The following is a 14,173-nucleotide window of genomic DNA, read 5'->3' on the forward strand; positions in this document are numbered from 1 at the left end:
TTCTGACAGTTGAAGCATAAGCAGCATTACACTAATAATAGCCTATAGCCTACCACAATACCTCACCAGACTGTCATGTAGCTCAACTTAAGACCTACCTTTCTTTTTAATAATTAAAATAATTAATGTCTGCCTGCCTCTCTCCCCTCTCTCTTCATTAAACATGACAAACGTCAGTAAACAACTGGGCAAGGCTTTTAAATCATGGATTTCGTGAGGGGTTTTTTTGTTTGTTTTTTAGCAAACGTCGGACCAGTTGCGACGTAATGTTTTCAGCGGCGCTAATTGTTGTTGTTAATTTATCACCAAACAACGTCGGGGTATTGCACTGTCATTACCTGTCTGTCTGATGCTCCGGGTCAGAGAAGAAGTTGGCTTCAGCTGTTTATCCTGACGCTCAGCACTGCACGCGCAGTAGGCGAAGTGAAGGAGGAGGAGGGAGGGGCTCGTGGGAGGCTTGTGGGCGCCGCGGTGCATGTCGGGGCGAAATTCTCACAAGAACTCAAATAAATGCCCCGTCAGATATCGAAACACATTTGGGGGGAATTGATGACAGAGAAAGTAAATTTTATTTTATTATATTTATAAAAAATTGGGCACCAGCAGAAAGGGCACTTTTCTCATCCAGGGCAAAAGGGCAGGTGCTTGAGCACCACTAGGGGTCTATCTGTGCACGTGCCTGACTACTAATAACGTTTTAATGTTATAACGTTTAATGCTAGTTATGTGTTTAGCTAACGTTGACTAGCCTTTAGCTTACCTAGCCAGCTAGCGTTAACTAGCTACGTTAATGTTGTCGTTCAGTAAGGACCAAAACTAGTTAACGTTAGGCCTGACAGGCAGCTTTGTGATTGATCGAAATATCGCGTTTGTTGTATTGTTGCATTTGCTATCGTTAGCTAAAGTTAGGTGTTTTGTAGCTAACAGTTTTGCTTTAACCCAACGTTAAATCACCATAACATGCGTGTTCACATGTAGCCTGCCTTCACTTTCCAGGAGACCGAGGCTGTGACAACATCGTAGAAACTCTCGACATGGATGAAGAAATCTTTGCTATTTCCAGGTGTGTTTCCAGAGTCGCAGCTTTTGAACATTTTCCACGTAGAGCTGTGTAACTGACACGGTGTAACTATTGCTTTCTGACGTTACTTTGTGAGACAAAGTGCTCTAAGTGAAATGCAAAGGCGAAATAATTCAATGTTCAAGCTGTGTGTGCCATGGAACGCCAGTTTTTATTCATTGTTATTGGGACAGGTCAAAACTGAATTTACTTCCAAGGTTCAAAGGAAGTGTGAGGGCATCGTCCCTCAAGTCTACAGCCAGACAGCACACTGAATACATACAGCAACTTTGATATTGTGATAAACTGCAAATAAAGTCTACCTTTCAGCCGTATGATCTTTATCTCTTTATCTTTATCTCCCTCCAGCTCCTTAGACGCAGACGCATCTTTTGATGCCGTTATGGGCTGCATCGGGGACATCATCATGGGTAGGATAAGTGATGAGACCGTTCTGGTCAGTCCTTTCCAAATCAATATTTCAATCCCACCATTTGTGAAAGACACATTTTTTGAGTAACCTGACATTAAGAAGTGATTGTAATAATAATAGTCTTGTGTTGTAAAAACACATCTCAGCAGTCTTTGTGCTTAGAAAACAAATGGATGGATCTACTGAATGAGAGAAAAGTGGCCATTTTCCTTAAAAAAAATGAAGGCCTCTGTGACTTTATGAGGCATATTATTTAAGTTTCCTCACTGTGGGACTAATAACAGATTATCTTATCTTAACTAATGTTATCTTATCAAGAAATCAGGATTTAGATTGTTAAAGTTCTTCAACCAATTCCGTCAGTCTGGTATTTGTTTGTTCTGTTCGCATGGTGGGAAGTACATGACAGAAAAGTGTACAGAGTAAATCTGAAGTGTTTCGCCCGTTAATGGTGAAGATCTGTGTTGTTCTACATGTCGGATGCTTTTCAATGCTTTTAGAGGAAGAGTTCCAGCAGCTTCAGGAGACCTTCATGGAGCAACACTACCTGGAGTTTGAGGACTCCGACGAGAACAAGCTCAGTTACACACCCATCTTCAATAAATATGTGAGTTCACATCTCGCTATGTCCTAATGTAACTCCCACACCTTTCTTCAAGGAATATGGCGATGACGATTATCTATCATCGTCTTAATCGTGTGAGCATTGTATCAACTTGTCTATAATTCCAACCTACAGCGCTATCACAGATTAGGATTTACTGAACGTAAAGTAGTCAAGTAAACTAAGACCTTATTCATAATAACATTCGTGGCTGTTGTGTAGGTTGACCTGCTGGAGAAACATCTGGAGCAGCAGCTGATGGAGAGGATCCCCGCCTTCAACATGAACACTTTCATAAAGTGGCTCATGTAAGATGTGACATCATAACTCTCCTTTGAGACCATCTTATTCTGGCTGTTTTCCCTCCTACAACAACCAAACCACTTCATTGAAAGCAACCGGTCCGCTCAAACAGTAGTTTGTTCGATGCACCTGTTGCGCCGAAGAAATATTATTTTGCAGCCAGCCACTAGGTGGCACAAACGTACATTGCATTGATGTGATTGGATTCCCCAACCCAGTTATTCTCTTCCACCTGCAGGCAACACAAAGAGGAGGTGTCGGGTGACGTCTTTGACCTGATGCTGACGTTCACTGACTTCATGGCTTTTAAGGAGATGTTTCTGGAATACAGAGCTGTGAGTTGTCTGCAAACTGTAGAACATCTTCAATCCCCCTTTTTTCACTGACAATCTCAACAACAGGAATGTGGTGAATATTTTAATTCACCACATTTCTATCTTCTAGTAGGTGCATTGACAGTCTGTGCCATAGTCTCTACTTCACACTGTAAGGCTCATGCTGCATTCAAGTGGCGATGACTGATGTTTGTAATGCTTTGCTTTAATACCAGCCGTACGAATCTGTATGTTTCTAGGAGAAGGAGGGCCGAGGTCTGGACCCGAGTCAAGAATTGGTGATCACCTCTCTGATCCCTGCTGGCTCCAAACACACCAGAAAAGAATAGTGCTGAATTATTGTTTTATGAAGTTTTAAATTATTTGTTCAGTTTGAAAACTCTTTGAGTTTGGTGCCTGTGAAAGTGATTTGTAATGTATTAAGTGATTGTGTGCAAGTGTCTGCAATTGAAAATAACATCTACAGTATAGTTTTCAGTACAATGTCAAAGTATTTTCTACTCGTTTGAACACGACAGCTGCAATTGTAAACATACACTTATGTCCCTGCTGATGTTTCATTTGTTAAAAAGATATATTTTAAATAAACAGTTCAAAGTTCAAAGTAGCTTTTATTGTCAATTTCTTGCATGTCAGGACATATAAGGAATCGAAATTACGTTTCCCACTCTCCCACGGTGGAACATAAAGTGCAAGCACAACACATAAAACACTTCCTAGGCTAGGTGAAGACAGATATCCTAGTTAAAACATATACTATACTACAATAAAACATTCAATACACATAGCAACGTTCAATACACATAAAAACGGGAAAAGTGGGCAATTAATATAATAAATAATTAATAATGTAGGGGCAAGTGGGCAATTGATATAATACTGGGAAAATGGGCAATTAATATAATACTGTGTGTGTATGTGTGTGTGTGAAAGTGGGCAATAAATATAATATAAATATAAATATGAATACATATTTACAGTACTTCTGTACTGGGGGGGGGGGGGGGGGTCAGCTTCAGCTTCCCGTCAGGCTGGAGGATATGATTGGGGGGAGTGAGGGGAGAGAGTTCAGTGTCCTGACAGCTTGGTGGGTAAAGCTGTTCTTTAGTCTGGTGGTGCGGCAGCGGAGGCTCCTGTACCTTCTTCCAGAGGGTAGGAGGCTGAACAGACTATGTGCAGGGTGACTGGTGTCGCTTGCAATTTGAATGGCTTTCCGGGTGAGGCGGGTGGTGTATATTTCCTGTAACGAGGAGAGTGGGGCACCGATGATCTGTCCGGCTGTCTTTACAATGCGTTGGAGTGCTTTTCTGCTGTGTTGGGTGCAGCTACCACCCCACACAGTGATGCAGCTGGATAGGATGCTTTCAATGGTGCCCCTGTAAAATGATTTCAGCACTGATGTGGGGGCTTTTACTCTCTTCAGCTTGCGAAGGAAGTAGAGGCGCCGCTGGGCTCTCTTTGCCAGTGATGCGCAGTTGGTGGCCCAGGAGAGGTCGTCACTGATGTGCACCCCCAGGAATTTGGTGCTTTCTACTTGCTCCACAGCAGCACCATCGATGGTCAGTGGCGGGTGTACAGTGTGGCCTCTCCTGAAGTCAACAACAATCTCCTTAGTTTTGGTGACATTCAGCAGGAGATTGTTGTCGCTGCACCACGTGGTCAGAAGGTTGACCTCCTTCCTATAGTTGGTCTCATTGTTCTTGGTGATGAGACCAACCAGAGTGGTGTCGTCTGCAAACTTCACCATGTGATTGGTGCTGTATGTAGGTTCGCAGTCGTGAGTCAGCAGGGTGAAGAGCAGGGGGCTGAGCACACAGCCTTGTGGGGCCCCAGTGCTTAGGGTGATGCTGCGTGAGGTGTTGTTGCCGACACGTACTGCTTGTGGCCTCTCACTGAGGAAGTCCAGGACCCAATTGCACAGTGGGGTGTTGAACCCCAGCTGGTCCAGTTTGCAGATGAGTTGTTGTGGGATTATGGTATTAAATGCTGAGCTGAAGTCTATGAAAAGTATTCTTACATATGAGTCTGCTTTTTCTAGGTGGGTGAGGGCTGGGTGGAGAGCAGAGCAGATTGCGTCCTCTGTGGAACGTTTTGCTCTGTATGCAAACTGAGAGGGATCCATGGTGGGGGGGAGGATGGACTTGATGTGGGCCATGACTAGCCGTTCAAAACACTTCATAATGATGGGGGTCAGTGCCACGGGGCGATAGTCATTGAAGCAGGATGGAGCCGGTTTCTTGGGTACAGGTATGATGATGGAGGTTTTGAGGTGTGATGGGACAGCAGCTTGACTCAGAGAAGTGTTGAAGATAACAGTGAAGATATCTGTTAGCTCCTCTGCGCAGTCCCTTAGTGTGCGGCCTGGGATGTTGTCTGGGCCTGTTGCTTTTCGGGGATTGATGGTGGAGAGTGCTCTTTTCACACTTGCAGCAGACAGGCACAGGGCCTGGTCGCGGGGGGAGGGTGAGGTTTTCTGTGGGCTAGTGGTGTTTGTTGAACAGGTCTTTGTGGTGGAAAATTTCTAGGTTAATCGGGAGGAGAGAGTTTGTGTTCTCAAATTAATAATGAAGTCATCAGAAAATTCAAAGTTGTCTTTTTCCGTTTATTCTCTTGCGCAAGAGGGAAGAATGCACAGCAACCACGTACTCAGTAGACTGCGTGAAACCTTCGACGAAATGCAATATTCAACCTCACATATGCATGCAAAGGTTCACGTCTTTACAACTTCAGATAATTCAATACATTTTTGTATTGCCCAAAATCACAAATTACAAATTTGCCTCAGAGGGCTTTACAATATGTACACATTTGACATCCTCTTGTCTCGGGACCCTCACATCAGAACAGGAAAAACTCCCCCAAATAATGCGTCACAAAGGAAGTAAAAGTATTTCAGACAAAGGATGTCTGTTAGTCAAGGCCTCTCTGTGTCTCTGTCTTACCAAGAAAGAAACAGTGTACAAGATAACAGATAACAAGACACCTGGATACAAAACTAATTCAAATCTTCTACTGAAACTACTGTTTGGTGTCTGCACATTTAGGACTTACATTCTTTACACCTTCACATGAGACTGACATATTTTCCCATTACACCTTACATTGACATCACTTAGTGCTTTATTGGAACAAGTACAGGCTTGAGGTGCAGCACTCGCCACTGGATTTCACAAGTCTTCAAATTCTTGGTACAAAAAGACACACATGTCATAAAGGCACATACAAAAGGAGTTGAGCACTGTATCTGGAAAATCAAAAGGATGTATGTTACACACCTTTTTCCACAGCAAAGAGTCATTAGTGTCCTGCATCTTTATAACATGCATGACTCAAGAGAGTACATTTCCCCATGTACATTTTTCAATTCGTTATCAGGGCTTTGGCTTGGTCTATGGAGAGCTTAAGTGTCAACGTGAGCCTGTATATCCAGGAGGGACAATGTAATTGGATTTCTGCAGGACAGAGATACTTAGCAAACAGTCATTCTTCACACCTTCTGCACAGCCATGTTATGGTATTAGAGCAACTTCCTAATATGAGCGTCACAGAAAGCAAAAGCATGGAGTGGAGCCTGTCATGACATAGTCCTACAGTGGTGCTCAACCAGCCTAACCAATGCAACACATACTGCTCTCTGTAAACAAAACATTGCATTGTAAAGTCCTCCATAGTTGGGTGACCTATACCTTAAAGGGGTCGTTTAACGTTTTGGGAAGATGCAAAAAGCTAGAGAAGAAGATTGATACAACACGTTAAGTATGAAGCAACAGCCGCCAGCCAGTTAGCATAGCTTAGCACAAACAACAGCTAGCCTGGCTGTGTTCAAATATAACAAAAATGAATCAGTGAGCTTTGGAGGAGCTGTTGAGGAGACAGAAAAAAGCTAGCTGTTTCCCCTTGTGTTCAGTCTTCATGCTAGGCTAAGCTAAGCGGCTGCTGCCGGTGCTGAAGCTTCATCGTACAGACCTGAGAGTGATACAAATCTGTCTAAGAAGGTAAGAGTTTGACATTTGTGCATTCTAAATGCAACCCGGAGGTGATAGCAACTATATGATGCCAATAGGCTGTGCGATTACCAAGAATTCAAGGCACTGTCTGCTAATTTGCATATTTACAATAGTATCATCAAATGTAAGATTTCAGGAACGCCTTAATTTGAGGCCTTAGCCTTATTGTTAATACTGGGGTTGAGAAGAGGTCAGGATTTGGGTTACCAGTCAGCAGTCATACGTATCAAGTAGACTATCCGAATAACTAGAGCATCTTGAGGGACAGAAAACACGAGGAGATCAGCATCCCATGTTTGAGTCCTAGGTCGGCACTGTGTTGGTGGCAGCGTTCCCTCCATCTCCCTTCCAGCTCAGATAGGAGAAGAAAGCACTGGCACCGTACGCCAAGGTCACCACAGCACCAAAGAACTGAACAGACGGACAAAGAGCCAGAGAAAGAGGGAGGGAGACATTCAGAGGAAGTGAAATGGGGAGAAGAGATACAATTATACCTTTTTACATGACTTCAGGAAGCAGGGCAAAAGTCCAACAGTTGAAATAAATCAAAGATTTACACCTTTATATATTCACATCTATAAAGATCCCGGGTACTTGTGATTCAATCACTTTAACAATGTCCTAATTGGCCATTATACCTGCTAAATGCTAATTTGTCTCGACCGGTGTGCCTCAGAGGCACCGGTGGAAGGTTACTTGCTCGCTATGGACTTGTCGACGTTCAAGCTCATTGCAAACAGCAGATTGTTTTAGGTTTAATTCTACTATTTTTGCTACTACTAATCGTGTCATTTATTATGTATAATATAAATACAGAGTCATGGATGCTCTTTCATATCTTTCGGTGGTGTATTGAAGTCAGATTAGACCAGCTTTGCTCAGTCTAAATATATCATCTCAGAATCATGAAGCAGCTCCTCTAAACGTCACACAGTCACTTTCTTAACACAGGTTTAAATCCTTTATCCTTGTTTCTTTACATTTCTTCTTTAGGTCCGGCTAGTATTGGATTGTTGAGCCCTGGAACCCTTGAGTACCTTCTAGAGAGCCTGGTGAGAGAACACACACACACACACGTGCGCGTGCGCTGTTGCGTTTGGACGGTCATCACTGTCCCGGTGATCCTCAGCAACCAAGCTACATTTTTGTTTACAAAATGCCTAATCAACAACAATGCTTTGTATCCTGCTACATGCTTTTCATAGATGAAATGACATGCTGACTCTGTGTAAATGTAGCGTTAAGATGTCAGTATCCTTCAAATGAACGTATGATGGGAAGTCCTGTCATGTCAGACAGTCAGGGTGGTAGTTTCTACAAATGAGTTTGAGTTTGTCAAAGCTATAAGGTAGTCAATTCTGCAATTTAGTTTCATACTGATCCAACAAAAAAGCAATAAAACACATCCACATGTAGACAACTTTAGTGGAAAAAACCCTGCAGCTGCTTCTCAGAGAAAGCCTTTCAGTTCTGCCTTTGACAATGTCCTTTTTAATATGAAGCAGTTGCAACATGTGTAAGGAAAATAATATGTTTTGTTGATACATTTTAGTTACATGACTGTCAGTGCGCTGACGGGGTATGCAGGCCATTGCTCTTCGTAGAGTGATGGTTACACAGTCGATAAAGTGAAGTGTGACATGTCTGTTACAAAACGCTCAGCCACCTTGGTTTCGTCCAGCATCTGTAGAAGGAAGCACGCTCACCGTGATTTAATAAGAGAAGGCCTAGTTATATAAGACGTGTGTTGTTATCGAAGTGTCATGGAAGAACATGTTTCAAACTGATGATGATTTCTGTACGTCTTCCTCCAGAGCTCTGAAGCCCACCCTACGGTCATGCTGTTTGCTCTCATCGCTTTGGAGAAGTTCTCCCAGACCAGACAAAGGCCAAGCTCATAATGAAGATTCATGATGCGTCGGTTGAAATCTTGTGACTTACTTTACGAAAGAACACAAAGATCAAACAGAAAGTGCCCGTATCAAAGTATGCCATGACAATGAGCACGGCCAAAGTCTCAACTTCTGCTTTCTCCGACCTCCCTGTTGGTGGTTTGTTTACTTTTGCATCTGAAAAATGATGCTGTGAGGTAGAGACACAGCTGTTCTGTTCATCAACAGCTTTTTCCTGTTTATTTTGAAACCAATATGTAAATTGCTGATTGGTACAAATGCAAAACTGTGATGCACCTCTCCACCTCTTTGTAGTCCCCACCAGCCAATTGCCTCAATCGGATTATATTACATTTCTACAAAGTTTTACAACCGCTTGTTAATTCGAACATTGCCTCTCCTTCATCGGCCTTTAAAGACTTATTACACTGATGTCCCTCTCATCTCTGACACTGTGTTTGACTGTTTTAAACCACACATGCCTGGTGCATCTTCTTACCCTCAGGTGAGAACAAACTGACGGTGTCCAAGTCGTGCATCAGCAATCGACTCGCTGTCCTGGAGTCGTGGGCGGAGCATCCCGACTACCTGAAGAGGCAGGTCGGCTTCTGCTCGCAATGGAGCCTCGACAACCTGTGTGAGTACAAGTAGCCACGCTGCTTCCGACGTTGTACGTTTGTGTCGGATCGCATGCCACAGGCTCTTTGAGTTGACGTGTGAGCGTTTGAGTCACTCGAGAAAGAAATTTGAGAATGTTTTCATCCTCCGTCCAGTCCTAAAGGAGGGTCGTCAGTTCACCTACGAGAAGGTCAACCTCACCAACATCAACGCCATGCTCAACAGCAATGATGTCAGCGAGTACCTCAAGATCTCCCCGACTGGACTAGAGGTGTGTGTGTGTGTGTGTGTGTGTGTGTCTATCTAAATGTTTTGTCACCTGTATATTTAATATCTGTATGATTTATGAGTGTTCTCTCTCTCCCTCTCTCTTTGCTGCCCTCCTCAGGCGCGATGCGATGCCTCGTCCTTTGAGAGCGTGCGTTGCACCTTCTGCGTGGATTCAGGCGTTTGGTACTACGAGGTGACGGTCGTTACGTCGGGCGTGATGCAAATCGGATGGGCCACCAAGGACAGCAAGTTCCTCAACCATGTGCGCCTCTTCAGTGTCTGTGCTGTTCCGCTCTTCCACATCAGGTCTGGTGTGCAGTTGCATAATTTGGCGTTTTGTGTGTGTGTTTTACAGGAGGGCTATGGGATAGGTGACGATGAATACTCGTGTGCGTATGATGGCTGCAGGCAGCTCATCTGGTACAACGCTCGCAGTAAACCTCACTCTCACCCCTGCTGGAAGGAGGGTATGCAGTACACACACACACACACACACACACACACGTGCGCTGACTACCGTTTCTCAACCATATACTTCAAAGAAAGTTTGTCTGACTGAACATTAGAAAAGAGGCGACGCCACGCTTTAAATATCAGACTTATTTGTATAGAAACTGCTTTATCGTATTGAGCTGGGGTGTTTTTCTGATTTTTAGCACCCACACACTGCCGTCAGCGCCAGGTTCTGATTAAGCTCCCACACGGAGTTTTGGATAATAGTAATAACAGCGCGCCAAGACTTTATTCTTCTGCGTGTGTGTGGCCTGTTTAGGAGACGCCATCGGCTTCCTGTTGGACCTCAGCAAGAAGCAGATGATTTTCTATCTGAACGGACATCAGCTGCCGCCGGAGAAACAGGTCTTCTCCTCAGCCACGTAAGCACAGACACACACACACACACACACACACACACACAGTCCTGTGCCAGGTTTCAACTGTTGTCCTCTCTCATACACATCTTTCCTTTCTCTTTCTGTCATTCCTCCTCTTTTCCCCGTGTGTGTTTCCTTTTTCTTTCTTCTGTCCCTTTCTCGAATGAACCCCCATCTTTCCTTCACCTCCGTGTCCATCAGGTCCGGTTTCTTTGCAGCAGCCAGCTTCATGTCTTACCAGCAGTGCGAGTTTAACTTTGGGGCCAGGCCTTTCCGTCACCCACCTTCTGTGAAGTTCAGCACCTTCAACGACTTTGCGTCACTGCTGCCTGGTGAAAAGATCATCCTACCCAGGTAAACAACTGAAGCTGGTCCTCACAGGGATTCTTAGTCTCTAAAATAGACTTGGAATTTGGGAAGGCAGTTTGCAATCTGTTGTCTGTGAATCATTAGCCTGCACACATCGTCCAACACTTCTGGGGGTCGCTCCAGCCTACATGGAGCATTTTGAGCTATCTTTAGTTCATTGGCCTTTAGCTCTGTAGACTCTTTTGTGACTGTAATGACTAGTTAAAGGACGACTTGAAGGAATACAACAATATTTGTACAAGAGATGGTCACTCATCATCTTTACTGGCTAACGTGTACAAAGCAACAGAGCCGTCTTTTGGCAGGCACTTGGTGGTGACTCTTCAGTTCAGGGGTTCCAGTAAATCCTGGCAGGCACCCAGCATCCACAAATCTCTGGCGGTGGAACACTGAAATGAAATGCGCTATTAATGTTACTTATTACGCCTGCATGTGACGAGACTAAATGTCTGCCATGTAAAGGGTCTACCAGCCTGTATTACATAAGATCTTTAGTGCAGCTTAAAATTATCACAATTCAGTTGACTCTGTCAGAAACAATTCTATCGCAATCCCAACAACGCTACCTGGAACATTACCGTAGCTGAGTCAGGAAGTCTCTGACACAACGTCAGCAAAAACTAAACATTCAAATCTAGACGTAGAACGATTTATTACACTTGTTTTCATTTAAACAAAGAGGTCTACTTATTATTGACATAAGCAAAAAATGAAAAAAGCAAAAAATGTATTCACATTGTATGCTCTATCTTGAGTATTACAATGAGAGCAAACTAGGTGAAGAGCTGGAACAAGTAACAAAATAAAACAGCTTTAATTACATGTAATGTGTGTGTGTGTGTGTGTGTGTGTGTGTGTGTGTGTGTGTGTGTGTGTGTGTGTTTCACAGACACCGGCGTCTGGCCTTACTAAAGCAGGTTAGCATCCGAGACAACTGCTGCACGCTGTGTTGTGACGTCATGGCGGACACGGAGCTGCGGCCCTGTGGACACGGGTATGTGTGTCACAAACTATTCTGTTGAAATTCAAATATCTTGGGTACAAATTGTTTTATAGAATATCATTGAGAGCAGCTTGTCTTTGTAAATAATGTGTTGGTTAGACTATTACTCAAGTCAATTTTCTTCCGACTCAAATTTTTCTTTGAGTAGATAGTAAAATCTTCCTTCATGTCCCCCCCCCCCTCACTTCTATCCTCCAGTGGTATGTGTATGGAGTGTGCCTTACAGTTAGAGACGTGCCCCCTGTGCCGCCAGGACATCCAGACCCGCGTCAGACTCATTGCACATGTCTCCTGACGAACCTCCTGCCCCTTCTCCATCAAGGAGAGACACACAAGCCCCACAGCATCGCCCTCCTCCTCCTCTAATCCCCTCTCACCCGGCAGGGCTACAAGCGCCGTGCCACGGCGTTGTGACGATACCAGAACTGGGACTTCTGGTACGAGGAAGTGGCGATGGAGCGAAGAAAAAGAGGAGATGAGAGGAGGGTGATTCAAACCACAGCTGGATCCCCGGGAGCATTCTCCCATTGGCCTACATCTCCTCTTTTGTACCCTTCTGACAGCTCGCTGCAGAAGCCGGGCCAAGAATCGTCAACTTTCTATATAAACAGCGTTCATTTCAGAAATGAGGAGCAGAAACAATTTAACACGATTACAGACGGAACCAGTCTCTCATCTGCAAGCCCCTGTGTAGTTATCAGACATCCTTTCTATGATATGAGGATCCCGCCGCGCTTTCAGCCCACAGGCTGCTACTATTTAATCCCATCATCGTCACGCACACGTCTGCAGATCAGAAAGGGTAACAGAAAAGATCACAGCCTGTCGTACAGTGTTAACCTCAAGGCACAGATACATTTGCGATGAATCTCACTTTTATGTTTTTGGGGTGTAGATAAGCGAACTGTGGTGTTCTCGAGGTAACATTTTCGTTCTCTTTTCTCCAGCTTATACCGACATGTCTCCCTTTGTCAGCCTCACAGTCAGTACTGATTGATTTCCCACAGGGAGGGTTTGCCTTTTGGACAAAAGAAATGTCCGATTTTACTCAGAAATTCTTTAAAGTTGCAGAAACGATTCCAATATTAGAGTTCTCTGATTCGGTTTACAAATGTTAGAAATTAAATCAGCTGTGACGCCACCGAGAACGTTTACGAAAAAAATCTTGGCAACCAGTGGAAAAAAATAAATCTGTATTGTATGTAATTTTTTACACAGCTGACCCTGATGCTTCTCAGATGTTATATGTCCTCAGTTATGTATGCAACAAACACAGCAGATACATATACACAGAGATCAGAATTGACAGAAAGTTACAATTATAACAATTCTAAGTGCTTATGTATGAAGAGCCAGTGAGGGAGAAGTGTACAACTGAATTTCCACCACTGTCACAATTTATCTGGGATTGATTGATTGGTGATGACAACCTTTGACGCCGTGCCACCACGAGTCAGACTTTGAGTAAATATGTCTTTACTATGTACTATTTACAATCCTCAAGATGTGATTTGATTTTGTTTTATTAACGATGGTGAACGCTGATGTAGTAACTTGGTTGAGGAGCACAGCAGGTTTTGTTGATGGACAGTGTTGTATTAGCAGATCAGTAACTTGCTTAAAACAAATGTGAAATGTTTAAGTGGATCGTTTTTTTTGTTTTTTTTCAATATCGGTTAACTAAATATCCCAGAGTGATTTTTAAGATGTCGTTTCGGGTCTGATTTGGCAGAAAAATACTTGACGTCAATTAGCAAACAAACTACCCACAACACAGTACCAGGACCCGAAGAGTGTGAGCTTCAGAACAGAGCACTATATGTTTCACTTGCTTCCAATCACAGCATACAGAATAAATGTTGTCGAAACAAGTTATTTTAGATTGGAAGGGTATCTTCCAATGTATCTTTCAGACTGATTTAAATTGTGGTGACCCTATTTGTGCTTTATATGACATGACCGTACATCTCGCTCTCATTTAGCCATTTATCCATCTTTCTCCCTCTGTCTTGATAAGAACCTCTTGTTTTCTCTCCATCCTTTACTTGAAGCATCTCTGGGTTGACTGAATGACGTTTGTACTTTGGAAACAGGTGATGCGAGATTGTGACCGAAGAAACATTCTATTTGTACAATTATAGAAATATAATCGGGTGACATTTCAAATTATCACTGATGAATTTTGAATTTGTTTATGAATAGTTACTACTCTACCAAATTGCATGAACAGGATCTGTAAAATCATTCAGACTATACTGGAATGATTTCTCAAAGGTAACTTCTCTCAGTAGGAGACTGAAGACTGGTCCAGTCACTGTTTTGCGCTCTTATATTTCCTGGAGCACCTGATACTGTACATGCAGGTGAGAGAAATGATGCGTTTGTCTCTACAGCTAGAGATGAAGTT

At 43.4% G+C, this 14,173-nt stretch overlaps 2 protein-coding genes across 2 annotated transcripts; both read left to right on the plus strand.

Annotated features, from left to right (window-relative positions):
* Positions 1–1,034: 1,034 nt before the first annotated feature.
* Positions 1,035–3,064, plus strand: LOC306793478 (ADP-ribosylation factor-like protein 2-binding protein; the record flags this gene model as incomplete). The annotated part of the gene is made up of 6 exons (XM_079291124.1): positions 1,035–1,063; positions 1,430–1,491; positions 1,994–2,100; positions 2,320–2,405; positions 2,639–2,735; positions 2,975–3,064. The coding sequence occupies 6 exons, from the start codon at positions 1,035–1,037 to the stop codon at positions 3,062–3,064; spliced, it is 471 nt and encodes a 156-aa protein (XP_079147250.1).
* Positions 3,065–8,735: 5,671 nt separating this feature from the next.
* LOC306793479 (RING finger and SPRY domain-containing protein 1-like) lies at positions 8,736–12,705 on the plus strand (the record flags this gene model as incomplete). The annotated part of the gene is made up of 9 exons (XM_079291125.1): positions 8,736–8,793; positions 9,140–9,271; positions 9,408–9,523; positions 9,641–9,784; positions 9,878–9,989; positions 10,295–10,397; positions 10,596–10,748; positions 11,653–11,757; positions 11,965–12,705. 9 exons carry the CDS (start codon positions 8,736–8,738, stop codon positions 12,059–12,061), a joined length of 1,020 nt encoding a protein of 339 aa, XP_079147251.1. The 3' UTR covers positions 12,062–12,705.
* Between the last annotated feature and the right edge of the window lie 1,468 nt (positions 12,706–14,173).

Source organism: Melanostigma gelatinosum, assembly GCF_949748355.1.
Source record: "Melanostigma gelatinosum genome assembly, chromosome: 19".
NCBI lineage: Eukaryota > Metazoa > Chordata > Actinopteri > Perciformes > Zoarcidae > Melanostigma > Melanostigma gelatinosum.